The sequence below is a fragment of the Petaurus breviceps genome, unplaced genomic scaffold, assembly GCF_028583685.1.
Source record: "Petaurus breviceps papuanus isolate PSGF00001 unplaced genomic scaffold, PetGlider_PUasm1.0 182, whole genome shotgun sequence".
Lineage (NCBI taxonomy): Eukaryota > Metazoa > Chordata > Mammalia > Diprotodontia > Petauridae > Petaurus > Petaurus breviceps.
Window position 1 is genome coordinate 4,130,385 of NW_027185786.1, and position 26,806 is coordinate 4,157,190.

The 26,806-nt window shown below is 43.5% G+C and overlaps 1 protein-coding gene across 1 annotated transcript in view; it reads left to right on the plus strand.

The window, feature by feature from the left end:
* Positions 1-26,806, plus strand: part of HYDIN (HYDIN axonemal central pair apparatus protein) — a 421,862-nt gene that overhangs the window by 257,340 nt on the left and 137,716 nt on the right. Inside the window, exons 22-35 of the mRNA XM_069087496.1 lie at positions 3,421-3,511; positions 3,913-4,032; positions 5,474-5,683; positions 7,181-7,318; positions 8,711-8,888; positions 10,878-11,011; positions 13,501-13,613; positions 14,113-14,249; positions 14,856-14,983; positions 15,111-15,302; positions 16,940-17,089; positions 19,366-19,605; positions 21,151-21,310; positions 24,127-24,309. Of these exons, the coding sequence (XP_068943597.1) occupies positions 3,421-3,511; positions 3,913-4,032; positions 5,474-5,683; positions 7,181-7,318; positions 8,711-8,888; positions 10,878-11,011; positions 13,501-13,613; positions 14,113-14,249; positions 14,856-14,983; positions 15,111-15,302; positions 16,940-17,089; positions 19,366-19,605; positions 21,151-21,310; positions 24,127-24,309 (2,174 nt within the window). The remainder of the gene's footprint in view (positions 1-3,420; positions 3,512-3,912; positions 4,033-5,473; positions 5,684-7,180; positions 7,319-8,710; positions 8,889-10,877; positions 11,012-13,500; positions 13,614-14,112; positions 14,250-14,855; positions 14,984-15,110; positions 15,303-16,939; positions 17,090-19,365; positions 19,606-21,150; positions 21,311-24,126; positions 24,310-26,806) is intronic.

A 26,806-nucleotide genomic window follows, 5' to 3' on the forward strand; every position in this document is an offset into this window, starting at 1 on the left:
TAGGAAGTTATAAACAATTAGCCCAAGTTTCCAGTGAAAACAAAGGTCCATCTTTTCCATACCAACATTTTGTGGGTATTGCTACATGGCAATGAATACCATTGACTCCAAAGAACTTAATGATAAGTATCCCACAGAGGGCAATGATAAGTTAAATGATAGGTGTGGTTCATATGCAAAATAGAATCAATGAGGACCTCCAAATAAGAGTAGAAGCAAAGGATGTCATTGCATGGCAGAAAGGAGATGGGCTGGTCACATGGAAAGAGCAAGGGATCCCAGGTAGACAGTCAGAGTGTTCCATTAGTACCCTCAGAATGTCAAAAGAAAATAAAGCATCCAGAATGTTGGCTGAACCCCTGTGGCAAGTTTTTGGGAGAACATGGACAGGGGTTGCTTAAGATGGACAAACATAGTTGCAAGGTTGGGGAGAAACCCCAAATCAATGAGATCACAGATCCATTTGCATATTTGAACTCCAAGTTCTGCACACAGTAGGTGCTAAATAAATGGGTTTTTTTATTTTTAATTTTTGGAATAAAACAAGCATTTCCATAGCATAGCATAATAAAAAAATGATTTCACATCAAATTGCAAATCTAATATGTACAATTTGCTATTCCTTTTAAATGTACAGCAAAGTTATCATGTGAATTTCTTTTTGTTCTTCCTTCCCCCCCACCCCGCCTTAGAAATGGCCAATAGACACATGTATGTAAATGTATATGTATGTATATAACATACATAATATATCTTACATACATATATGTACATATATGTAAAATTATTCTATATATAATACTTCTATTTATCAATTCTTTCTCTGGATACAGATAGCACCTTTCTTCATATGTCCTTTATAGTTAATTTGGATATACATAATAGTAATAGTCAAAATAGCTTATTTTTTCAAAGTCATTCTTAAAACAATGCTGCTATTACTATATACAGTAATCTCTTGGTTATGCTCATTTCATTTTTAGTATCTAATGCAAATATTTCCATGTTTTATTAATATCATCGAGCTTATCATTTCTTATAGCACAGTAGCATTCCATCACAATCATATACCACAATTTGTTTGGCCATTCCCCAATTGATGAACATACTGAAACTTCTATTTCTTTGCCACTACAAAAAAGCTGCTATAAAAACATTTTAGAACATATAGATTCTTTTCCTTTTCCATTAATCATCTTTGGAAAGAGACCTATTATTGGCATAGCTAGGTCAGAGAGTATAGGTAGGTTAACAACTTTTTGGGCATAATTCCAGATTGCTATTCAAAATGTTTGGTTCAGCTCACAATTCCACCAACGATGAATTAGTGTCCCAATTTTTCCACATCCCCTCCAACATATTTCTCTTTCCCCTTCGATCATTTTAGCCAATCTGGTAGGTTATAAAATGATATCTCAATGTTTTTTAAATTTATATTTCTCTAATCAATAATGATTTAGAGCATTTTTTCATTTGAGTATAAATTTTGATTTTTTCATCAGAAAACTGTCCATATCCTTTGACCATTTATCAATTGGGGAATTATTCATACTTATAGATTTGGCCAAGTTCTCCATATATTTTAGATATGAGTCCTTTATCTGAGAAGCTGTCTATAAACTTTTCCCCCAATTTTCTGCTTTCCTTTTTATCTTGTATATATTTGTTTTGTTTATATAAAACCTTTAAATCTAATGCAATCAAAATTATCAGTTTTACACCTAACTTTGTTCTCTATCTCTTGTTTATTCATATCTGTAAGTCCAATAAGTAATGTGTTCCATGTTCTTCTGATTATCTTGTAATATCTCTCTTTACATTTAGTTCATGTATCCTTTTTGATCTTATCTTGGTAAATGATGTTAAGATAAGTGTTTGTTGAGATAGAAGGTAAAACCAGATCAAAACGAACAAGTCACTCCCTTTGCCTGATGGAAGACTTTGTTTCTACATGTGTGTATAACATACATTTTCATGTATATGCATATACATGTGTGCATGTTTCTAAGCCACAACTAATAGAAGCTTCTCCTCTTTCTTCCTCTCCTTCCATGGTCAGAGGACCAAGCACGTTCATTGAACATTAGAGATGATTCTGATTCCTGAATTCTAGATCTTTGACTGAGATCGTGGGCTTTCTTTATCACAAGTCTAGAATTTGACCATTTGTTTCAGAAACAATGTGCCCTCCTTGGCCTGATTACAAACTTCCAGAAATAACTCATAGACTCTAATTTGATTTTGCAGGTTTGTAACAGGGCAACGTAAGCCATACACTGCTCCAGTTCATGTTTGGTCACAGCCATTGGAGACCCAACAAGATTTACTTCCAGTAACCCCAGCAGCAGCAACTTCACCAACAACCCCAGTACCACAAATTTTAGGAGCAAGTAATTCAGATGAATTTGTTGAGTAAGTATTGATATTTTGAAGCAATGTTAGCAAAGATTCTCTCAAGTGTTCTTTATGTATAGATATGGACATGAGCTTAGACATAAATGTAGACATGGCCATGGCCATGGGCACACTCGTCACTTCCCTTTCCTATGGAAATGAGTTCTTTCTATCCCATCATCTCTTATCAAAGGTCATCTCTAGATTACCACACGGAAAAAGGTAGGCAAATCTCCAAGAACAAAGTATCCCCTCCAGGGCACACCCCCACTATGACATTTCTCAATAAATTATTAATTCTCTTATTAAATATTTTGGAATATAGCCAAATATATGGATAACTACTGACTTTTCTTGAGACTTTATAGAGTGCAGACATGACCTCAAAAGCAGAGTGAGGTGTCCAGTTATTAAATTGCATTGTCTTCTTCCCTTCTTCCTCCCCCACCCCACCCCCAACTCCAAAGCAATGGGCATTTTCCTGTTGGGCTGAAGGTTTTGCACTTTCCTGTGTAAGGAGTGGGGTAGGGGCTGATGAAGGAAATGTAGAAAGTAGTGAAAGTAGTTATTGCCTTCCCTTAGGCTTCCTACCTAGAATCCCAGAATGCCAGAGGGACCTCAGAGATGGCCTAGGCCAATGCCCACCTGAAACATGAATCCTTCTCTACATCATACCTGACCAAGGGCCACTTAGTCCCTGTTTGAAGATCTTCAGTAATGAGGAACTCATTGCTTTCCAAGGCAAACTGTTCCACTGGAGGATGGCTCTTATGTTATGCCTTGTTGACCCTACTTTTGCTCAGCATCTTGAGAATGTGCCTGTCGTGTTCTGGGGATTCGCTCCAACCTCCCCAGGATGGTCTCTTTCCATTAATGCTATTTCCCTGCTCTTACTTTCTGTTTGTTCTCTTTTTGGGGGGAAGAGGGAATGTGGTTTAGGGAAGGTGTTGACGGCGTCACTCAAGTGAAACGCTGTGCTCCAGTAGCCAACCTGCTAACTCTCCAATATCTGATGAAATGCTCCAGGCATATCATTCTGGATGAGAATAACATGAATAAAGAAGAAGAGAAGAAGCTTCAACAGTCATCAGATCTGGTCAACACAGCCAATGCAGAAGTAAAGTGTTATTGTTGTTGTTATTTTCCTAATAATGGACCCTTTTCATAGGGCAGGATGTAGGCCAGGCGCATAAGGGGATGTCACAAGGAACACCAAGAGGCACTAAGAACACCACTTCCCTGGCGTCAACGTAGCCGTGTCAAATGGACCGGGAGGGCCCAGGGCACCCTTGCCACTTTCCTATGGCATGGATTGTATTTTCTTTAAGGTGAAAAACTGCAGTGTTCTGGGATGCTATGGATAATGATTATATCTATTGTGTACAACTGCAAGGTGAGGGGCAAATCCCAGACAGGGAAATGGGGTGGAGTTCATGAACACTCCACGGATGGGGGTTGGGTCTAGGCATGAGGTAGAGTAAAGATTGCCTAGCTTTCCCTTGGACTTTTTATTTCCAGCCAGTGAAAACAAGCCTCGAAGAAGAAGAAAGGGCATTAATAACCCAGAGCCAGGTGGAATTCCAGGACTCCCTGTGGGTCTTTGAACAGGATGAGTCACTTACCATTGGGGTGGAAGAAGTAAGTTAACAGTTTGTGCTCACTCTTCTCATGCCCAATTTCTCTCTTTTTTCCTCTGTCCCCCTGTAAAGTCCCTCATCTGACCTTGCCCTCACTAGTTCAGTCCACTTCAGGTCCAGATACTCAAGGAGCTAGAAGTTATTGGTACCAAAACTCCAAAATATCATGAAAGTCTCAATTTCCTACATGTAACTTGTGCTGTCCTGGATACCATACAAGGAAAGGACTGCCTGGAGCCACAACTCATTCTGGACTGAGTGTTGGCAATATCTCTTCCATATATCCAGTATTTCTTCCATATCATATCTATGCCATGGGATTCCCATTCTCCATTGAAGGAAAATGAAGAGGCTTAAATAGATGATCCCCCAAGGTCCTTTCCTCCTCTAATTCCCATAATCCTATCATTTTGTGACAGTAACTCCTAAAGTTTCTTTGCCCAAGATGCTGAGATCAAAAGGAAAATAAACAAGCTCCTCATTATGGTTTGCTCTAAAAAAAATAGTTCTAATGAATGTAGGTTAACAGAACTGAATTCCCAACCAGGGACACAGAAAAAGGTTAGACTACAGCTGTTCTGCATTTGCTTTGCTGGAGACGGGAAGCCCAGTGTTGTCTTCTGAGCTCTCTGCTTCCCACAATGCCTGGCATAAAGCAGATGCTGCCTCAGTAAGAGCCTGGCGGCCCCCAAGGACCAGCCACTTTGTCAGTTCAGATTGGATGATGTCAGAGGTGGAAGGGACCTCCAAGACTGTGTTTTATTTTTTTGCATCTCATCACAGCTGTGTCATCTGAGTGTCAGTCTCGATAAATTTGGAGAGGCTCATCACAGGACAACTGCTGAGGGAAGAACTCTTCAGCCACAGCAACTCATAAAGATGGTCTTTCAGGTCCTACCCTTTAGGGGAGGGAGGACCTAGACCATCATTGTGCCATCCAGTCCAGCCCTATCTTTTTCCAGATAATGAAACTGAGGCCCAGAGAAGGGAAATGGGTTATACAGTAAGTGGAAGACCCAACATTAGAACCCAGGTCTCCAGATGCTTATCCAGCTCTCTTTCCAACTTCCTCAAATTTCTAGAAAGGCAGTTCCAGAATATGGTAGGGGGTTCTCTATGCCACTGCCCAGAATTGTCTTACATTTTCAAAATTAACTGCATGGATGGCACAGTAGGTAGGGAGTTGAACCTGGAGTCAACCTGAGTTCAAATCCAGCCTCAAACGCTTACTAGCTGTGTGACCCTGGGCAAATCACTTAACCTTTTTCTGCCTCAGTTCCCTCATCTGTAAAATGAGTGGGTTGGATTTGATGGCCTTTAAGGGCCTTTCCAGCTCTCTATCTCTGACCTTCTGATAAATGTCCTGTAAACTTACTTAACTTTCCCCTTTTGGACGTTCTGCAGTAGCCACATATTGTCTGACCCCATGGTTTTCCCCACAGGTGTTTGACATCTTACCGCTCTATGGGGTGTTGCCACCCCTTAGCAGCCACCAGGTATCCTTCTCCTTTTATGGACACTGTGACATCATTGCTCAGGTGAAAGCCCTGTGTGAAGTGGAGGGGGGCCCCACTTATGAGATTACGCTGAAAGGAGAAGCTTCGTTGGTCAGTTACAAATTTGACACAAAGGAAATTAACTATGGGCTACAGGTACGCCAAGTGACTCCTCCTATCCTTGCCTTAAAACTGGTCCTCGTCCTTCATCTTCTTCTCTTCTCCCTCTGCATTCAGTGTCTTGGGTAGTTCGCAAATCACAGCTTCAGGTATCACTTTGTGACTCAATTCAGCACTCCCTAAATCAATAAATATCGATTACGTACCTGCTATATACAAGACACTGTGCTGAGAGCCGAAGATACAGAAACAAGCAAGACAGTCCGTGCCCTCTAGGGGCTTACAATTTAATGGACTCCCAAATATTCCTCTCCAAACCTAACAGACCTCCCTTTCATCTGCCTACTCACTCACCAAACTGCATCTCCAGATGTCTATAGGAAATTGCTTTTCTCAGAGCTTTGGAAAACAGTGTCAAAAATTAAGGTCATTATCGTTCCCCTCAAAATGGCGTCTCCTTCTACTTTCCCCATTTCTGTCACCACTATCCTCTGAGTCCCCCATTTTCCACATCCTCGAAAGCACTTTAGATAATTCCATCTCCTTCACCTCCCCCTGTCCAATCAATCACTAAGTCCCACTGATTCATCCTCCACAACATTTCACAGATTCAACCCTCCTCACTCATTTCCACAAAGATTACCAAAGACCTCATGACTTCACATATAAATTCCCACAATGACCTGCTAGCTTGCTCAACTTGGTTTTTAGTGAATCCGTCAATCAGCAAGCTTTTATTAAGAGACTAAGTGCTAAGGACTGTGCTCACTTACTATTCCCAAATGTACTTTTTCTTGTTTCCATATTTTCATTGATGCATTAAAAAAATTAGGTAAGGAGGCCATTCTCTGCCTCATTTCTTATTAAGCCTTAATCACTAAATGGGTTCTGCCTCAGTCAAACTGAGACCTGTTAAAGACCTTAGGTTGAAAAGGTTGAGGTCCTCCACTGCATCCTGGGTCCTCTCCCATCATCCTGATCCATATCTGGCCACTGGACCCAGATGGCTCCAGAGGAGAAAATGAGGCTGGTGACCCTGCACAGCCCTGCCTCACTTAAATCCAATTCATTTGCATATCGTGTCATCACCTTCCTGATGTCATGGTCCTGTTCAAGAATGAAGAACAAACAACAGTTTTCATTCACTCTGCTCCCTGGTCCTTTCTCTCTGTCCATCCAAAACTTCTGCATCCTTCAAAGTTGGCCTCAAGACTTACTTCCTCCCAGCTCAAAGAACCCTTCCTTGATTAATTCTATCCCACACTGATCTTTGGCTTATTTGAATTCCCAAAACACATGGGTATATGGTCTGTATTATATTATCACAATTTGTTTCCTTTGTTAGTTGTCTGTGCCTATTCACGGGCTGTCTCCACCCCTACCCCCATTCCAATAGGAGCTCCTCTCGGAGGGGGCCTTTCTTTGTGTCCTCAGAGTTTAGCACCAGGCCTGGCCTCTAATCAGTGCATGTGGCAATGTCTAACAGGCTACCCGATGGTGCTAATTAATCACTTTCCCTCCTATCTTCCCAAGCTGTTTGATCATGTCATGGAAAGTGAGCTCACCCTGAAGAATGTTGGCAAGGTTGGCTTTGAGTTCAAAGTTCTGCAAAGGAACCAGCATTCTTTAGATAGCCCTCAGCCTGGAGTGCCACTGATAGTGCCTCACTCTGTAAGTACCCACCTGACCAGGACAGAAGAAGGCTTCAGTCCTGTGCAGAGATAGCCTGCATGTAGCCACATCCCAGGATGTGTGTGTGCTTATTGTGTGCAGGTGTATGCATGTCTATGTGTTCTGAGTGTGCAGGAACATTTCTGAGCCTTTTAAGGCTGTCGTTTTAGCTCCATTGTCTATGGTCTACAGACCATTCTGATTCTAATTCACAGAATTATAGAGTCTGAGAGGTGGAAAGGCCCTCAGAGGTCATTTTTGTCCAACCTGTTCTTGACCAGTAATCTCCAAGAATGAAAATCCCAGCAAATTGTGTTGAGGCAAGTTGGTTGTGAAAAGGAATGGAAGGGACTGATTCTGGTTGACAAAGTACCCTTTGTGAAGTAGACTGGAAAGCAGTGATCAAGACTGCCAGCTCCAGAGAGTGGCAGATTGTAGTAAAATGTGAACTTTACTGTTCAATCATTTCAGTCACACCCAACTCTCCACGACCCCATTTGTGAGGTTTCTTGCCAAAGATACTGGAGTGGTTTGCCATTTCCTTCTCCAGTTCATTTGACAGATGAGGAAACTGAAGCAAACAAGGTAAAGTGATTTGTCCAGGGTCACACAGCTATTAAGAGTCTGAGACCGAATTTGAACTCAGGAAGTCTGGGTCTGGCATCTACTGCGCCACCTCAGTGTCCCTTAAAATGTGAACTTACCATGCATCTATCAATGCAGTGGCAGCCAAAATTACTCTATCCTGGTAAGACCACCTCCAGGGTATTGTCTCTGTTTCTGGTTGATGCATTTTAGGAAGGACAAGCCAGGGTATATCCAGCACAAGCTGAAGGAACTCAGGAAGACACGGGGTGGAAGATACTGGGAGGCAGGTCTCAGGTCGATATAAGTAAAAGCTTCCTACAAGCAGCCATGCTGCCTGCAGTGGTAGTGAGTTCCCTATTTCAAGGAGTCCTCAAGGAGAGGCTGAGCCATTACATCATAATGTTTTACAGTAGATCTCTACTTAGGTAGGATACCCCACCCCTGTACCCCTTCCCAGCTTTGAGATTCTACGAATCTGTGAGCCATAGGACTAGACTTCCTCTCTGGCAGCCTTGCTTACCATACAGAGATCAAGGCCAGAACCAATACTCATTGCAGTTTTGTAGTCTAACAAAATGATTTTAAGGTTACCACTCTACTTGTTGAATTAGCTCCAGTTTTTTTTTTTCCTGCCCAGGGCAGACCCAGGCTGCACTGCCTCCCTTCATAACCTAAGTCTGTTCTTTCTCTTTAAATATCCTATTAATAAGAATTCTCTCCCTTGATCTTCTCATCATTCCTCTGAATGAACTGATTCATGGCTTTATTCTTTGATTTATTCTTGCTCTCTTTGGTCTATTGTAGGGTTTCATTGAATCCAAAAAAGAACAGGTGTTAAAGGTTTACTACCTGCCTGGAGTGCCTGAGGTCTTTGAGAGGAGTTTTAAGGTCCAGATTGCCCATCTAGAACCAGAGACCCTGACTCTGAGGGGAGAGGGGATCTTTCCCCGGATCTGCCTGGATCTCCCAAGGAACATCAAAGGTATCTAACATCTCAATCAAGGGATTTTCCAAGTATGGAAAATGATCATTTCTGGTGACTCTTAGTGAGGATGGATGGCCCATTGATTTAGTAAAATACTTGCTTCTCCTCTTTCATAGTAACTATACACATGACCACAAAAGGAATAAAGAACTGGACAGTTATCCATTGAATTCACCCAATGTTGTACGCCCAAATGTCCTCAAGGGAAGCCCCCAAAGAGAAGACTTACTGGATAGTTTGGGTTCACCTCCCAGTGGGGATTCTCCACTGTGTCATCAAGAATGGCCTCCCCAAAAAACTTTGTCCTTGGATTTCTAACCAAGGCTTCGCTCATACTCCCCTTTTGCAACATTAGCACAACAACAATGGTCCCCACAAGTACAGCATTCAGAAGCTTCTCTACCACAAAATCTAACATCATGGTGGGACAAAATATGCATAAACCTATCACCAGACCAGTCTCATTACTCACACTAGCTTGACTCAGGTGAAGCACAAAAGGCAAACTTTACAGAGTAATCTCTTGTTTAGGTTTCTAGTTCTTCCTGCTGCCCCCCTCCCTCTGCAACTCTTCCTCCCAACTCAGTATAAATCAAAGCTTTTTCTGATTTTAATCCAGGTCCCCATGCTACCACTGAAGTTCAGTCAACAAACACCTACTGTGTGCTGGGCCATGTACAGAACCAGGTCCAAACTTCTCTCCTCCCAACTCACCAAAGCCCAAGTACTCCCCTGAGTTTAGCCCAAAAAATGTCCCTAAGCTTGACTCTCCCTTTCCTGGCGCCCAGTTGAGGACCATGGTGCCACCAAAGTTCTGCTGCCCTTCTCTGGGCTCTTTGGAACTCAAAAAACCCAGTTTCTATCACCTCTACAGCCTTCCCCGGTTCAGCAGTTTTTTTTCCTGCCATGGCACTGAATATAGTCATAGACTTCTACCTATTCGTATTAGCATAAACAGGAACATATCTCAAATCCAATTATATTTAAATTTCTAGAACAAGATTATGGCCACTTTCAATCCATGTATCAAGGAGGGAAGGCTTTGCAAAAGGGTTAAAGCAGGTGTGGGGTACCTGTGACCTCAAGGTCACACATGGCCGTCTAGGTCCTTGGGTGTGGCTTTTTGACTGAGTCCAAGTTTTACAGAACAAATCCTTTTATGAAAGAGATTTGTTCTGTGAAGTTTGGATTTGGTCACAGGGCCACACTTGAGGACCTAGAGGGTTACATGTTACCTTGAGGCTGTAGGTTCCCCACCCCTGGGAATGTGTAAAATAACCACATTGACTGTCTATGCTTCCCAGGTTAACCGTATCATTACTCACTTTGTTTTGGTCTCAAAGACTTAGCAGCACAACCATCTTGTTTAATTAAGCTTTATAAGAATTACTCAGCGAATTTGAATAGTTCCACTATCATGGTGCTATAAATACATTTACTTAGGGGTCCTTAACCTTTTATTGTATTCTGGGCCCCTTCTCAGAATCATGTTTTTAAATTCACAAAATAAAATCCATTGGCTTCCAAAGAAACCCAATTATATTCCATATAGACTGTAGATAGGAAGATCATGACCGTTTGTGATTTTGAAACAGCAATAAATAGCAATGATATTTCTAGACATCTGCATCTGTAATGGGATCTGAAAAGAGTGCTGGTTTCTTTTTGGTAAACCTGTTGCCTCCATTCATAATTGAAGGAAATTACAAATTTCCGCGAAAAGTTAGTAAAAACAAAGATGCCACGTTTTGTGGTCATGTTCACGGATCCCCTAAAATTTAACCAAGCCTTGATTAAGAGCCCTGGTTTAGATTTTCCCATTCTGCTTCAAACTTCAGGTAAAACAGTCCTGCAGGGGAAGGTGAGAAAGAAAGCTCATTTTCCTTTCATCCCCCTAGGAGATGAGAGCCAGTATGGGGGGAGGAGGGGCACGATTCACACTCCTTTTCTGACTGCTTTTTCTTATCTTTATCTAACCACCAACAGGGAATGAAAAGTATGAGGAATTCTTGAGAGAGGCCAGAAAAAATCTAGGGAAGGAGCTCAGCAAGGATGAGCTGTCAATCTACCCAGATCTAGCAACTGAGACCACGTCTGAGGAGGAGTGTTTGGTGAGCCATGTAAGAACGGCTGTTCCCTCTGCAGAACGTCTGTGTGTGCACGCACACACCCATAGAAGTGCACACCCAGGCACACTTAGACACCCACACCCCCCATGCATCCCCGTGCATATGCACACCCACACAAACACATGTGCACACATACGCAAGCATACTCACACTTCCATGCAGTGACACACACTTGTGCACTCACTCATATACATGCCCATTTACATACATGTACGCCCATTCTCATGCACACAGATATATATAAACACTCACAGAAATACAAACACACCCACAGGCACACACTCACACAGTCCACTTCCACACACAAGCACATGCTCAGACCGCACACTCATACTCACACGCACACACATACATCCTCATACAATGTGTATGCAAATACGCACACATTCACCCTCATACAATCACACACATGCAGGGCTTTATTCTTCGTGAATATGTCTTACTGTTTTATTTGAGTTGATGGCCACTTGGCCGAATAAAGAAGTGATTGAGTCGTGGGCAACCTTATCAGTATGCAGAAGAGAAAGCTGTCCAGTGGTACCAAGACTAAAGCGCCTTCTTCGAGGCAGGGGTGAAGCCGTTTCCCCAGCCAAGCTTCAGAATCCTCCCTGAACAATCCATTCGTCTGTGTTAAGGCCGCCTCTGGCTCTTTTCACTAGGCCACGTGGGTTGTCCTTCCTTCTAGGAGCAGTAAAGTCCAGACGGCGTTGTCCCTAGCACGTCAAAGGCAAACACAGGAGAGGTAGCTGTGGCATAGCATAAAGCCTGCAGAACAGGACTTAGGAGCCCTGGGTTGGAGACTGGGGGCAGCCATGAACTTCCCCCAAGTGCCTTCCCGGCATCTGTTTCAGCATCTGTCTGACAGTATCAGTGCATTTGCACTAACTCCTTGCCACAAGGATGCATTGAGATTCCATGTGTAAACACTGTATTAAGCTTAAAGTGCTCTGTAAAGGTTAGCTACTCTAGTGATGACCAGATGACACTGGATCTCCATTGGAGAAGGAAGGAGATGATGAAAAGGAGGGATGGGCAGAGTCTTAGAAGAGGCTCCTGGGGAACTGAGGGCAAACCTTCCCAACATCACAGTTTTGTGGAGAGTCACTGCTAGCCTACTATATCAAATAGGACCCTGGTCATCACGGCCAGTCATGGCACTTCCTATTGAAGAAACCAAAACTGTGAGGTGTCCAAGAGACACTTTCATTCATTCAGCAAAAACATTTGAATGAAACCTTTAGATCTTTAGGTAGACCTGAGTTCAAATTCAGCCTCAGACACCTACTAGCTATATGACTGTGGGTGACTCAGTTAACCTCTCTTTCCCTCAGTTTCCTTATCTCTAAAGTGGGGGTAAATAATGGCACCCACATCTCAGAACTGTTGCAAGGATCAATTGAGATAAAGTGCTGTACAAATGCTAGGTGTTATTATTTCATTTGTGTCTAAGGCACAGGGTTAGGGATTGGAGCAGTCATTTCATTGGGTCAGGGGACTCCCAGCTGAGGAAATTCCCTCTACCAATGCAGATCAGCCCCTTCTCTACAACCTACACCCTTGGGGAGTTGTCTAGAGCACAGAGAGGTGAAGCAGCTTGGCCAATATGTGTAAGAGGCAAGACTTAAATCCAGACCCCAAAGTCAGCGCTCCATCTACTACCAAACACTTAACATGTTTAGGAATTTGTGACAAAGCCATTTGAAAATTTGAATTTAATTTGTCTATAAATATACGAAATAGCTAAAAATATAAAAAAGTGTGTACGAATGTGTTTCTTCACAAGGAACATGACTAATGATATTATTCCCAAGGTGAGCATAAGATTCCAACTGGGATAAGAGAAACCTATTTACAACTTTGGGATTTTCTAAAAGTGAGTAAGATATGTCAAGGAAACCTTTTGAATTCCTCAGAAAAAGCATAAAAATAACTTCCACTTTTTATTGTCACCATTATTGTTGTTTCTGATAACAATTGAACAGAGAGTTAAAATTTCCAGCAGTCTGTTGACATTCCAAGGCTTCCCTAGATAAACACCTCATATCTTACGGTCTACTCCACTGCTAACATTTTCTCCCTCTTCCCACTGGAAGGGAACTGCAGAATGCTGGAAATGGAATAGGTCATAGAGATTATCTGCCTCAAGCCCCTCATTTTGTAGAAAAGGAAATAAATCTAAAAAGAAAGAATTACTTGCCCCAGACTTTCACAGACAATTTATATGTGTTTATATAAAGACTTACACAAATAAATTCAGAAGATTTCTATAAGAATCAGAACATCAGCCAGTCTCGTGGACTCTCTTTCTTCCTAGATGCTCCTTCTTCATCCAGAATCTAGCCACTCCAAAGCCATGGTCCTAATGGTAATGGCAGTCCTTGTTTTCAGTGGCAGCTAAGGATGCATGATGGTTATGTTTTGTTTCTTAGAGTAAAGGAGTGCCTATCTCTGATTTCTTACTGTTCTAGTTAGATGTTCAGCTCCAGATGGAAGTAGAACGGCTGATCATCCAGAATCATGCGTTAGAACAACAGAAATTGCTCAATCTAGAGGAATCTTTCTTCAGTTACCAATCTCGCCGTAGATTGCTCAAGTGAGTCCTCTCTCTGCTTCTTGTTTTCGGAACATCTCAGTTGATGAGTCTAGGAAGGTGTATGAAACCTAAATATAGATTTGTTCTCTTGAAGTAGAATCAGACAAAGCTGGCACATTATTGACACAAAACTGACAAACATTATCTGGCATCAAGTTAACCAGAGAGATTTTGAACTCGGCTCCAAAGACGGAAAGCTTTGGCTCTATCAGTCTATCAACAAGCATTTATTAAGAGCCTACTGTATGCCAGGCATATCAACAGGTACAGACACAGGCATATGAAGGTATTTGGTAAATATCACATCAAATGACAATTAATACAAGTCTATGAACTGTCTGATTAAGACCTGGGTTCTTAACCACACTTCAGGTAGCTGCTCCTAATTGTCCAGTCATAGGAGCAAGACCATATGCTCTCCACCTTGATAGCTTTCCAGATGTGAACAGTGCCCTAGATGGGTCCAAGCTCATGTGACCAATGCCATTCACCATTTCAGGGCTCATCTTCCCGAGTACATCCTTGACTTTGGCTACATTATTCTTGGTAATGTCCGAACCCACATTGTCAAAATCACTAACACCAGCAATCTGCCAGTGTCTTTCCATGCAGAAAAGAGTGCCCTTCGTGACTCAGGTAACATGCCAAGGACACCTTGCCTTCCTATCAGGGAAGGACTCTATCCCCACTCTGGTACCATCTATATACCCCGTGCCTCTGGAGTGCACTTAGTGCCACCATGTCCTTACAAGAGAATGGAGTCCTTGTCTCTGAAAATCTTCTCCAAAGTGAAACCTGGATGACCACTGGGGCATGGCAGAGAAGAGATACCTCTAAGCAAGTCTTCTTCACTTTGGGTCTATGAACTTGTTTATTTGACCTTTTAATATTGATATTTTAATAGAATTGGTTTCCTCAATAATCCTACATACTTTGTTTTGTGCATTTAAAATCATCATTGTGAGAAGGGTCCCATAGGCTTTACCAATCTCCCAGAGGGACCCATGACACACAAAAAAAGACTTGAGAACCCCTGTTTCACAAGTATGGGTTGGACCAGCTGACCTCCTGAGGCCTCCTAGAGTTCTAGGATGCTGTGGTTACTGGTGCCTGGGTCAGAATAGATTCTGGGAAGATTCATTTTTTTATTCCCCACCCCACCCCCAAAGGCCTAGGCCTTTTCCCTGCCCTTTAATCTTTCCTATCAAATGGTGAAGAGATCTTCTTGCTATTCTGGTCCAGGCTTTAGTGTACAGCTCAACCGTGTGAGGAATCTTCCTTTTTGTGAAACGGAAGCATTTGAAGTGAGATGTGACCCACAAGCAGCCAAAGTTTCTGTCGGTAACAAAGAAGTGATTCTGCCTATCAAGGTGAGCTTCACACTCAGATCTGAGTTCAGTCCCCTCACTCGACAGTCAGGGTGGTTCATTGTCCTTGCTCGGTCAGTCTCCCCGCCAGGTGAGGAGATCCACTGACACAACCTTCTGCTCACTCTAGGTCTTAGGTGGACCAACACTGCACATCTGCCTGCGTGCCAGGGTGACCATACCGGCTCTCTCCTTATCTCACGACAAGTTGGAGTTTGGCACCATCCAGTGCGGCCAATGTCAAGTGGCCACCGTCCAACTTCACAACGAGCTGCCGGTTCCCTGTGAGTGGTTCATCTCCAACCTGAAGCAGGTCTCAAAGGTAACTGTAACTGGAGAAGCAAACTCAGAGATCCATGTCCTGGTATCCAAGTAGTCTGATCCAGTAAATATCTATTGAGCTTTGACCACGTTCAAAGTACTTGTTCTAAGCAATTAGAGACACAGAAAGAAACAAGATGATGTCTCTGTTCTCGTGAAGCTTACAGGAGGGCTAAGGGGCATAATGCCAGTAACTAGAAGATAAACGGAAGGGGACAAGAACCCCAAGAGATCATAAGAATGAATATTTTATAGCCCTTGGAGGTTTGCAAAGCACTAGATATGTGTCTGTATACACATGCACATATGCATATACATACGTGCACATATGTTACATGTCTATAGTGTGTCTGTGCACGTGTACACATGCATTGTGTGAAATGCATGTTTGTACATGCTTACACACAGTGCTGCATGGCTATCATTGTTCTCATCTCTACATGAGAAAACTATGGCAGATAAGAGAAGATATAACTTGCCCAGGGTTGCACAATTGATGAGTGTCTGAGGCAGGATTGGAACTCAGATCTTCCTGACCTCAAGACAGACACTCCACCTACTGTGGTTAGGAGATGTATTGTAGAGGGTTCACAACGTCAGGCACAAAAGTTTGGATATAATTCAGTGCAGAGAGATGCAAGCTAGTAAAAAAAAAAGTTTGATAAGATGGTGGCATAATGAAGGATAAGTTTTTGGAAGATTCATTTGTCAATGGGCTCTAGGATTGATTAGAAAGGAAAGTGATTAGAAGGATTATTGGGATGTAATAAGAGCCTGGAAGTGAAAAAATAAAGAGGATTCAACTTGTCTAAACATTTGCTCATGGGTGCACCAACCATATGGAAGGCTCTGTCCAAGGTCCTGTAATGTAGGCAACATTACCAGGGATAGAAACAATAGGATTTGACATCTAACTGGATGGGAAGAGGTTAGATAGGGTGGGGGGAGGAGTGGGGAAAGAGAGAGAAATCACAGGAGACTCCAAGATTTTGTGCCTGGATGACTCATAATGTTGGCACAGTTAAGATAAACAGGAAAATCAGAAGGAGATATTGATTTAAAAGAAAGTTCAGCTATTGTTTCCCTGAATTTGAGGGACCAGCAGGATGTCCAAAGGAAGATAACCTGTGGGCAGCTGGAAGCAGAGGACTGGAGCTCAGGGCAGAGGATGGAGTGGTAGAAAGAGAGATTTAGGAGTTGAGGACACAAGGATGATTGTGGATGAGATTGCCCAGGATATAGAGAGAAGAGAAAAGAGGGCCAAGGACAGAACCTTGGAGGACATATATTTTTAAGATGGGAGGGACCAATGAAGGAGATTGAGAAAAGTCAGGAGGAGGGAACCAGAATGATTTCCATGGCCCTAGAAGCACATTTGATGCCATATGTATCATAATGTATTTAAGGTGCTGTTGTCCCATTAAGACATAGAAAATGGATTTTTTTACATCGTTTAGGGAAATCTTGTTTCTATCCAATCAGAATTGCTACATACTCCAATTTCTAGCTTGATTTGCTATTCTGATGAATATGTTAGGGTAATACAATGCCTAATCTTTTTTCAACCAACGAAAGAAGATCAGGTCTATTCTCCATGAAAATAGATCTCACCAACTGATTTTTTTTCCCAAATACCAGCTGGACAAGCGTATGCCAAAATACTTAAGAAGGAAACTACGGGCAGAATTAAAGCCAAAGCCCCAGGCCTTTGATGTCCTGCCTGCGTGTGGAGTCCTGGCAACTGAAGAGCGCTTCAACATACAAGTCAAATTTATGCCATCAGAAGAGGTAAAACTTCAAGAGTGCCTAGCCAAAGGATGGGTATTTTAAGATACTTCGGCAGTAAGGTCTTAGGCCCAACTTAACTGAGATCCTAGGGGCCTAAGAGAGTATAATTGCTTTGGTCTCCAGGAAACTGTATAGCCCAGTGTCTGGTATATGCCAACACAGCTACCTTTTCATGACGCAGCTTCTGGTAAACCACTTGTCCTGACCCTTCCTCCTTTTCAGTTCTGAATATTATCAACAGGTGACTGCCACTAACCAAGAGTGACACTGACTAAAGGTAGCCCCACCAGAAGGGAGTTCACCATCACGGAGATCACATAGTTACAAGAGATGGGAAAATCTAAGTTATGATGAGGACTATGGTTGGCTGAGGTGAAGTGATATTTATTGTTGTTGTTCGGTCATTTCATTCGGGTTCAATTCTTCATGACAGATTCTTGGCAGAGATACTGAAGTAGTTTGCCATTTCCCTCTCCAGCTTATTGTAGAGGTGAGGAAACTGAGGCACACAGGGTTAAGTGATTTCCCCAGGGTCACAGAGTTCGTCTCTGAGGCCATATTTAAGCTTAGGTCTTTCTGACTCCAGGCTCTATCGAAGGAGCAGAAAGTGGGACACCAGTTTCACCTGTTCTGCCTGACCCTTTTCAGTCTCACTCGAAAGAGGTATGATGGCGATTAAAGGAAATTGTCTCACCACAGGGTTCACCCAGCTTCCTTATCCAAGAGGAGCTAAAAGGAATCCTCAGACTACAATTCAGATAAAGGTTTGACCTGAGATTGTCACATCCACTACAGGAGGAAACAATTTAAAATACTTGTTGTTTAAGGATTTTTTCTAGATAGCTGGCTAAATCACAAAAGAGCTGAAATAGTCTCTGAGACTATTAGTTAAAAAAAAGCTGAAGTGCTCCCCTCCCTTGTGGATGAAGAGGCCATGTAGCGGCTAAAGCCCAGCAGATGGTAGCCTAGAACCTCACAGCTCACCAGAGAAAATAGCTTGCTTCCCAGAAACACCAGCAATGAACCAACAACTCTGCATCAGAGGCAGAGAAAGTGTCCAATTACTACACTACCCTGGGAAGAGGAATTGCCCTAGATAGGCGGAGTCCCTAGCCATGCGTGTCCTTCCACATGTGTTTCGTAGCCATGTAGGGTCCTTGTGTGGGCACCTCCCATCATTGACGTGGTAATCTGTTAGGGAGTAAGCTTCTGTGTGTGTATGGAAGACCTTTCTTGTCATTTATTTTGTTATCCTAGTTAATTAAGCATCTTTGGCTTTAAACTAATGTATTCTCTGGTTAGTTGGTGAAAGAAACACATTAATGGCCCCAGGAAGGGCCTATGAGCTAGGATTTTGGGTGGATGATGACCCACAGTATATACTGAACCTGGATAGTTTTGGGGGGCCCACATGTAAAATATACCTCAAGGACTATATACTCCACCCAAATCCCTCCTCCCTCAGCAGTCTCATTCACTCTTAGTAGCTTGCACTACCACCTTTATGCAAATGACTCACAGATCTGTGTATCATAGATCACAAATGACTCTGGAACCCTTCAATACCCAAGATCCAATATGGGGTGTTTGAGGGTAATCATAGTTAGACAAATATTGCTCAGATCTGCCATCCAGTGAATTCTCAACAGACTAGGAATTCTAAGTCAAATACCAAAGCCTTTAATTAAAACTGAACAGCAAAATTGTGTGTATGTTAAGTCTACTAATATATTTCAGCAAGTTGTCTATAAATGTTAGTCTGAGAGAATTAGCTGTCTGAGTCACTGAAAAGTTAAGTGACTTTCCTATCATATAACTAGGTCATCCCTGATAACTGTGGGTGTCCAAGAGGGCTCTGTCTTGGGCTCTTTTCTCTTCTTCCATTATACTGCTTCACTTGGAGATCTCATCAGCTCCCATAGATTCAATTGTCATCTCCGTGCCAATGATCCTCACATATACTAATCGAGCTCTGCTGACCCCGAGTCTCACATCTCCAACTGTAAGGGTGGAGGGTTATGGGTGTGGAAGGTGGCTAGGCAGTGTTGGGTTTGGTTGATATGTCAATTAATTTTGCTGAACTCTGTGTGTGTATATATCTACCTAGCTGTGAATTCTTCCAGGGCAATTTAATTTGAAAAGTTTTCTGCATATCCAATGATGGACCAGTTCAAAGCATCCATCAGGTTTTGGTTTCCCAAACCAAGAAGCAGAAAGGCATTGCAAGACTTTCCCTTTGATTATGATTCTCTGTTTCTGTCCTTTTCCCTCCTCAGAAATTCTACAGCCAGAACCTGATCATGAATATCGCTCATAGTTCCCAGAAGCTGCCCTTGCTGGTCCAAGGCTATGGACTGGAGCCCCGCCTGACTTTTAGCCCCTCTGTTCTAGAGTTGGGGCCATTGCTTCCTTTTGCTTCTGGTGATGAGGCCGACATCACAGTGAAGAATCCTTGCAATTTCCCCATTGAGTTTTACTCCCTAGAATTTGATCAGGAATATCTTTTAGAAGAGAAGGTAAGAAAAGCTCACCTCCATCCCAGGTTGTAGTGAATCCACCCCCTGCCTGCCTTTGGGGGTGAAAACAGGGACGCTTGTGAAAGGAACTAAAGGCGTCTTTGGGGGTTGGGATTTAAATCAACACCTGAACTAATCTAGGGTTCAGAAAGCAAATTCGTCTCAGGAAAAGAGGGAATCCTAATGACCAATTTAAAAAATCCATCCAGAAACTTCTTTCAAGCCATTTAGAACAATTCCTGCGTTCCACAAATATTTACTGAACCATCTGGAGGAGGTAATATAGAAAGAATAAAAGAGAGTGTAGGAGAGAAGCTTATGAATCCACACATCTGGAGACAGGAGCAGCTGGAGGTGGGAACCATCAAAGGAGACAGAGAAGGCATCAGCAAAATAGGGGAAGCAAGAGAGGCAATGCAGCTTTAGAAAAGTCCAGGAAGGAGAAAGTGTCCGGGAAGCAGGCAGGGGAGGAGAGCTTGGGCATTTGGGCTTTTTGTTTGTTTTTGAGACAATGGGGTTAAGTGGCTTGCACAGGGCCACATAGCTACTTAAGTGTCGGAGGCCAGATTTGAACTCAGGTCCTCCTGACTTCAGGGCTCTATCCACTCTACCACCCAGTTAACCCATGGCATTTGCTGTAAGAACCAAATGGAGCCTGAAGAAAGGCCCTTCACTGACAATTGAGACAAGATATTTCTGTCACATAGTCAGGGGGCAACTCAGCCACCCCTGGCCTCTACCTTCCTCAACCACCAGAACTTCCCTGCTGGGTCTACCCAGGTAACATCAGGCTACTCCAGGCTTTCCTGGGGCTTCAGCCCTCATGCTACAATGCACATGTGCCCATTGTACCTATTTGGAGAACGCACATGACAGTAGTCCCAGGCGATCACAACCTTGCATCACACCACAACTTTCTGAAGGGGCCATCTGAGAGTACACAGTGTATTTTACACATCTTCCAGAGAGGGTGTTTTGTGTGAACTGAATTGTAATCCCCATCTTTATAAGAACAAGAATGAGACACAAAGGGTTACACATAGTACATCAAGGCAGGACTCTCTGTGCTATTCCAGTCTTACTCCCCAGATTCCTAACATAAGCTATGATTTAATCAATTTAAAGACCTCTCATCAACTCCTGATCTCTCCAGCTATAAAAAAAAATTAAAAGTTAATTTAATGTGGATTAACAAATAAATCACTGGAAAATAATTTTCGGATAGGAAACATAGTATTCAAGTGAAGAGAAATAAGGACACCATTTCACCAAAAAGTTCTACTTTATGAGTTCTTCCAGGATTTGAGAATCCTATACCTGCCTTCAAGCCCTGAGCACTTGAAAGGGAAACAAAAACCTCACAGTCCTTGGGATAAGTGAAAGATATACCAGAGATTCCACCAGGCCTTTGAGGCACAAGACCATGGAGGGAACACATGCTAGAGAAAAGCTCACATAGATATTCAACAGCTTCAAATTCGAATAAGTCTCATGGGGGGAAGCATTCGAGAAACCAAACTATGCTTTTCTTCCCACTTGGTATAGATTCTTCGAAACCTAAAAGGTTATGATGCTTGTAATACTCTTCTCCTGCCACTTCGTGCCCCAGGAGACAAATTGCCCCCTGAAGTGATTGAGTATTATAAGGAACTAGTCTGCCTTAGGGAAGAACAAAAGAACAGGTCTGCGGATGCACAAGAAACCGGTAAGAACCCACTGACAGGGGCAGCTAGGTGGCGCAGTAAATGGAGCACTGGCCCTAGCGTCAGGAGGACCTGAGTTCAAATTCGGCTTCAGATACTTAACACAAAAACTAGCCATGTGACCTTGGGCAAGTCACTTAATCCCAATTGCCCTCCCCTCCCCTCTCTAAAAAGCAAAAAAAAAGAATTTAAAAGAACCCAATGACAGAGGTGTGGGAAGGATTGAAGTGTAGGGCAGAACAAAGTACCTTCTACCCTCACGCTCCCCCTCCTTTTTTTGGGGACCATGGGTAAAGTGTAAAGTAAAAGCAGGAGGAGGGAGACACAATTAACAGCCAGCCAGCCCTGGTTGTGTGAAGCCTCCCTACCAAGGAATGGAATGAGATCACATTGCTTTCTTCTCAGCCTCTGTGCCCACACCTGTCTTGGGCCCCATCTTGTTCCCTTATTCTTCCTCTATTTTGGTCCCATGCCTCTCTCCACTCCGCCTCCTCCCCCCCACCGCCACCCCTGCCTCATAAGGAATCCTCAAGGCTAGCCCTTTGATTCTTGGAGATCTGCCCTACGGGAGATACATGGTCTAGGTACTGGGGTCTGCCCAATGCATCCTGAATATCCTCTATGTCTCAGTGTCCGGCTCAAATTTCTGAGTAGTCTGATCACAGCACTGGTGGGTAGCCCAACCTCCAGTATTAAATATCTCTCATGTCCCGCTGAGCATCCTGATAGCAGAATCCGATCCCTCTTTGTCTTCCCCATCCTTGGTCATATCCTTTCATGAAGACCAGTGTGCTCTTTTAAGGATTATTTACAAAGAAAAGGAGTGAATTTAGAAATATGGCCATGGGGGTCCCATGTAATTAAAAGCACACATACATGTTCCAATCAGAAGAGGTTCTAGTCAGTTCTGTAGCTTGGATAAACTGAATACCGCCAGAGGTTCAGGCCAGCCTCAGCCATAAAGTCACCGGTCATTTCTTCAGGGAGGGACCTTCCATTCTCACCTCTTCTTTCTAGGATTCCCTCCATACACATCTATCCAATTTCCAGCTGCCTGGGCTGATTCTGTGAACACATTTTACAGTTCATGCCAAGCCCTCCAATCAGTCATGCCTGGCAGAAACTTGGTTTTCAGTTATGAAAAAAAAACAACTTGAAATAACACTAAGCCTTTTGGCATTCTCTGTATTTCTTTCTGGGATCTTTAACCTACTATTGAGCCCTGGCAGTTTCTAAATACTAGAAGTTTCATATGAATTGGTAATCTGCATCTACCACAGAGGTATTCACCCACAGTGATGAAAGGGTCCAAAGAGTGATGGTGGGAAGGGAATATCAGGGTCAGAAGTGGGATATGGAAGATGACAAGCTCAGATCCAACCTGGTTTTTACAAGCCAGAATCCATTACTTTTCCAAGGATCCCCTTCAAAATGAAAGAAAAAAAAGTAATTCTCACTGCCCACTGCCATACTTAAGTGATACCAGTTTTAATCCAGCTCTCCCAGTTGTCCAAAGTCTTTCTTCCCAGCCCTCACATCTCCTACCTGATGGACAAGAACCCAGACAAGAGAGCAGTCTTGAGATGAGGAAGGGAAACAGGGAAAGTTCCCACCCTGCCTCTTGGGCATCTGGGCCCTTCCTTGTCCTCTGAAGCCCAGCCACATGGCATCATATAGCCTGGCTTGTTCTCACAGTCCTTGGCCCAGGACACTTGGTGTTGTTCCACATCTGCCCTATGCCCCCCACCCACCAGAGTGAGCCCCTCCTCATATCCATGCTTCACTAAGCTCCTAACCTCTCCCCAACCCATCCCCTACTGAACCTTACCTGTCCTGCATCTCCTGCCATCAAGTCCCAGCATTCTTTGCCTTCCCAGGTGAAAGTAAATTGATCTGCTAGACTTATCAGTACTGTTGGTTTAAGGGAACAGAATAAAGTGGTCTAACCACCCCTAAGCTGGGTTCTTTGCTTAGCATTTTCTTAATAATAATAATAATAGCTAATGTTTTAAATGGTGATTAAAGGTTTACAAAGTATTTTAAACATGTAATATCATTTGATCCTGACAACTATCCTGTGAGGGTAGGGCCTGTTATTATCCCAGTTTTACAGAAAAATAACAGAGGGAGAGAGAAATTCAGTGACTTGCCCAGGGTCATACAGCTAGTAAGTGTCTGAGATAGAATTTGAACTCAGGTCTTCCTGAATACAAGCCCAAAGCATTATCCACTGCACCAGCTATTACCAGCTCTTATGCTGGAGGCAGAATGGTACTGTAGAGAGAACATTCCTGATTCTAGAATCGGGGTCTGGCTTCAAATCCCTCCTCTAACACCACTTTTGCAAATCACTTCACCATCCTGGGCCTCAGTCTCCTCATCTGTAAAATGAGGGCGTTGGCCTAGATCAGCCATGAGGTACCAACCAGCTCTGGACTTGGGACCCTATGACATACACAGTATTTCCAAAACCTAATATATCAACTTTGCCACAATTGGTGGGAAAGCTGCCTGAAAACTATTCAGGGCAAGCAACTTAATGTGTGCCTGGGGCAGAACGAAACATTCGGAATGGCTTTGCTTTCCTCTGCTTTCTGTATTCTACAGTGAGCAGTGCTGTCAGCCATGCCATATATTCCTTTCTCTCCCTCTTTCCCTCTCTCCCTCTTTCCCTCCCTCCCTCTCCCTCTCTCCCACTTTTTCTCTCCCTCCCTCCCTCTTCCTCTCCCTCTCTCCCTCTTCCCCCTCTATTTCTCTCCCTCCCTCTCACTGTCTCCTTGCTCCCTCCTTCTCTGAGCTCTTTTGGTTTTTCCCACAGTTGAGGATGAAGAATCCCACAGCACCGAGCCTGGGGGTTCATCCAGTGTGAAGCGGACCTCTCTTAGTAGAGGCATCTCTGTTACATCCACCTTTGAAGACTGGCATTTACCAGCAGGTGAATCTCAAAATTTCCACGAAGAAGAAGAGGAAGAGGAAAACTTAGACAGATTTTTCTCCCATGGTAAGTGCCCTGGCCCAGTGGGGTCCAACTCAAATAGAAATGAGGGCCACTAAACCCTATCTGAGTAACCCTGCGGGCCACGTGTTGACTTAGTTTTAAAATGTATTGGGCGGCTGGGTGGTACAGTGAATAGAGCCCTGGCCCCGGAGTCAAGAAGATGTGAGTTCAAATGTGGCCTCATATGCTTAACACTTACTAGCCATGTGGCCTTGAGCAAGTCACTTAACCCCAACTTTTCTGCCTTCTCCCCTCCAAAAAAAAAGTTTTAAAATGTATCGTTACCTATGTTTCATTTAATTTTGGTTCAGTATTTCCCAATTACATTTTAATTTGGCTCAGGCACACTTGGCAGTGCCATGGGCATGGCAGGTTGGACCCCTGTGCCCTAGTCCCTCTGGGCCAGGTCAGTCCCACCAGGAGTAGCCATAGAACAGGGAGACGTCGTGTCTGGTGGTATTTCTTCTCCCAGGCTTAGGCACATTGCGCCCTCCCTGCCTCTCTCTCATTGCTGCCTCCTACCCGAGATCTGTGTTTTAATAGGGGATAAAGTCTCAAACAAAGCAAATCTATCTCCAATGGCATAATTCCAGATATTCATGCAACATTTTTTTTGAGACACTGTGCTGTCCCATGAAAGTCAATTTCTATACATGAAGTGTAGCACTGATCCTATGACAAGACCGACCACCATGTATAAATATTGTTTCCCTGGGGAAGCGTGATGAGAATTCCAACTTAGGAGTCCGTGTGTCCCTTGTACAGGAGGATCAGGGCCTACCCCCCTCCCATTTTCAAGCCAGGGGCTTGCCAGGCTCCCTCCACACTGTTGTTGTTGGCGTCCGTGGGCCAGGGCAGGGGCTCCAGCAGAGATGGGATGAGGAAATGAGAGTCAACGCTGGAAGTCTTGCCAGTGTGACCCCCTAGGAGACTTGTCCATTCTGGGCCTCCTCCCCATCAGGCCCTTTCTTTTCTCCCTTGGGCTCCTGGGATTGACCTCCTTGCTCCCTTCTCCACTGTCATCACCTCAGGTCAGCATTTCTATTTTCCCTTCTACCACATCACAGTTTTTGGAATCAGAGCCCTGGGTTCAAATCTTACCCCTGCTACTTACTACCTGGGTCACCTTAGGCAAATCATGTCACTTCCGTGGGCCTTGGTTTCCTTATCTGTATTAAAAAAGTGAGGGTTGAAGTCCCTAAACTCTGAATCTGTGATCCTATGATAAACAGAATAATCAAAATCATACCTTCCAATCCCTTCCTACCTCCTCCCTCTTAAAATGAAAATCCTCGGTTATTGTCTTGAATTGAATTTTGGGTTTAGTTTTAAGTTGTATGTATTTATTTATTACAAGGATTATTCTCTCTCTCACACCCTGCCCTACCCAGCTGAACAGTAAACAAAAGACAAAGTGCTCGAGACAAGCCCACACTGCCTGGCAAAACCAATTCACACGTTGGCCACGTCCCATTCTGAATTTTAGCTCCTCATCTCTGTGGTCTCTGGCCCCTGGACTGATGGCATCTTGTGCCTTCCTGCCTTTGCTCTATCTTAAAAATGAGGCCCTCTAGTGTATTTTCATTCAAACTCAGCTGTGTTGAATTGCATTGTATAGGGAAAGACCAAAGCACATCCATAGGGAGTAATGTATATGTTTGGATGCATAAAAGTGGCCAAAGTAAGATTTGATTTCATTCAATTTAATCCAGCGAAAAACATTTCTAAGTAACTGCAAAACCCTGTGCTGAGCTGTAGGTGGGTACAAAGACATGGAACAGCAGACTTCCTGCCCACAGGGGATGGTGGGTATCGGAGCACAAACACATAAGTATCCCGCACGGGAGAATGGGACAAAGGTAGGACCAAAAATATGTGCCCTGGGAAAAATTGAAGCAGGAAGCCTGCATGGGGGGAAAGGGAAAGAAAGGGGAAGGGGACAGTCCAGGACTCTTCATGGAAGGACTAGACCTTGGAGGGAGAGAAAGCCAGAAAGGCAGGAAGGAGCCACGTGGTGGAGAGCCTCCAGTGCCAGCCTAGGGAGTTCACGTTTCATCCTTCTTATAGGCAATAGGGAGCGACTAAAGATGTTTTTAATGGGACAGTGACACAGGCATGTGATTTAGAAATGTTATTTTGGCAGCTATGGAAAGGATGGAGAAGGGAGAAACTGGAAGTAGGGAGATCAGGTAGGTGCCTTCTCAGTCTAGACAAGAGGTGATGAGGGGTTGATGTAAGGTAATGGCATGTGGTCGGAGAGGAGGGGGGATGAAGGAGAGAGATTGTGGAAATGAATCAGACATGTGAGATGAGAGGAAAGAAACTGATCCCTATGTCACTCAGAGGGTGGTGTTGCCCTCAATAAAGGAGAAAAGATTGGGAGAGGAAGAGAATCAATCCAGTTTGGGATTTTCAAACTGTGAGTTCATGGGGTCAGTGAAACATGCAGGTTGACATGTCCAACAGGGATGGGGTCTTTGGGAGGTGAAAGACAGAAGGT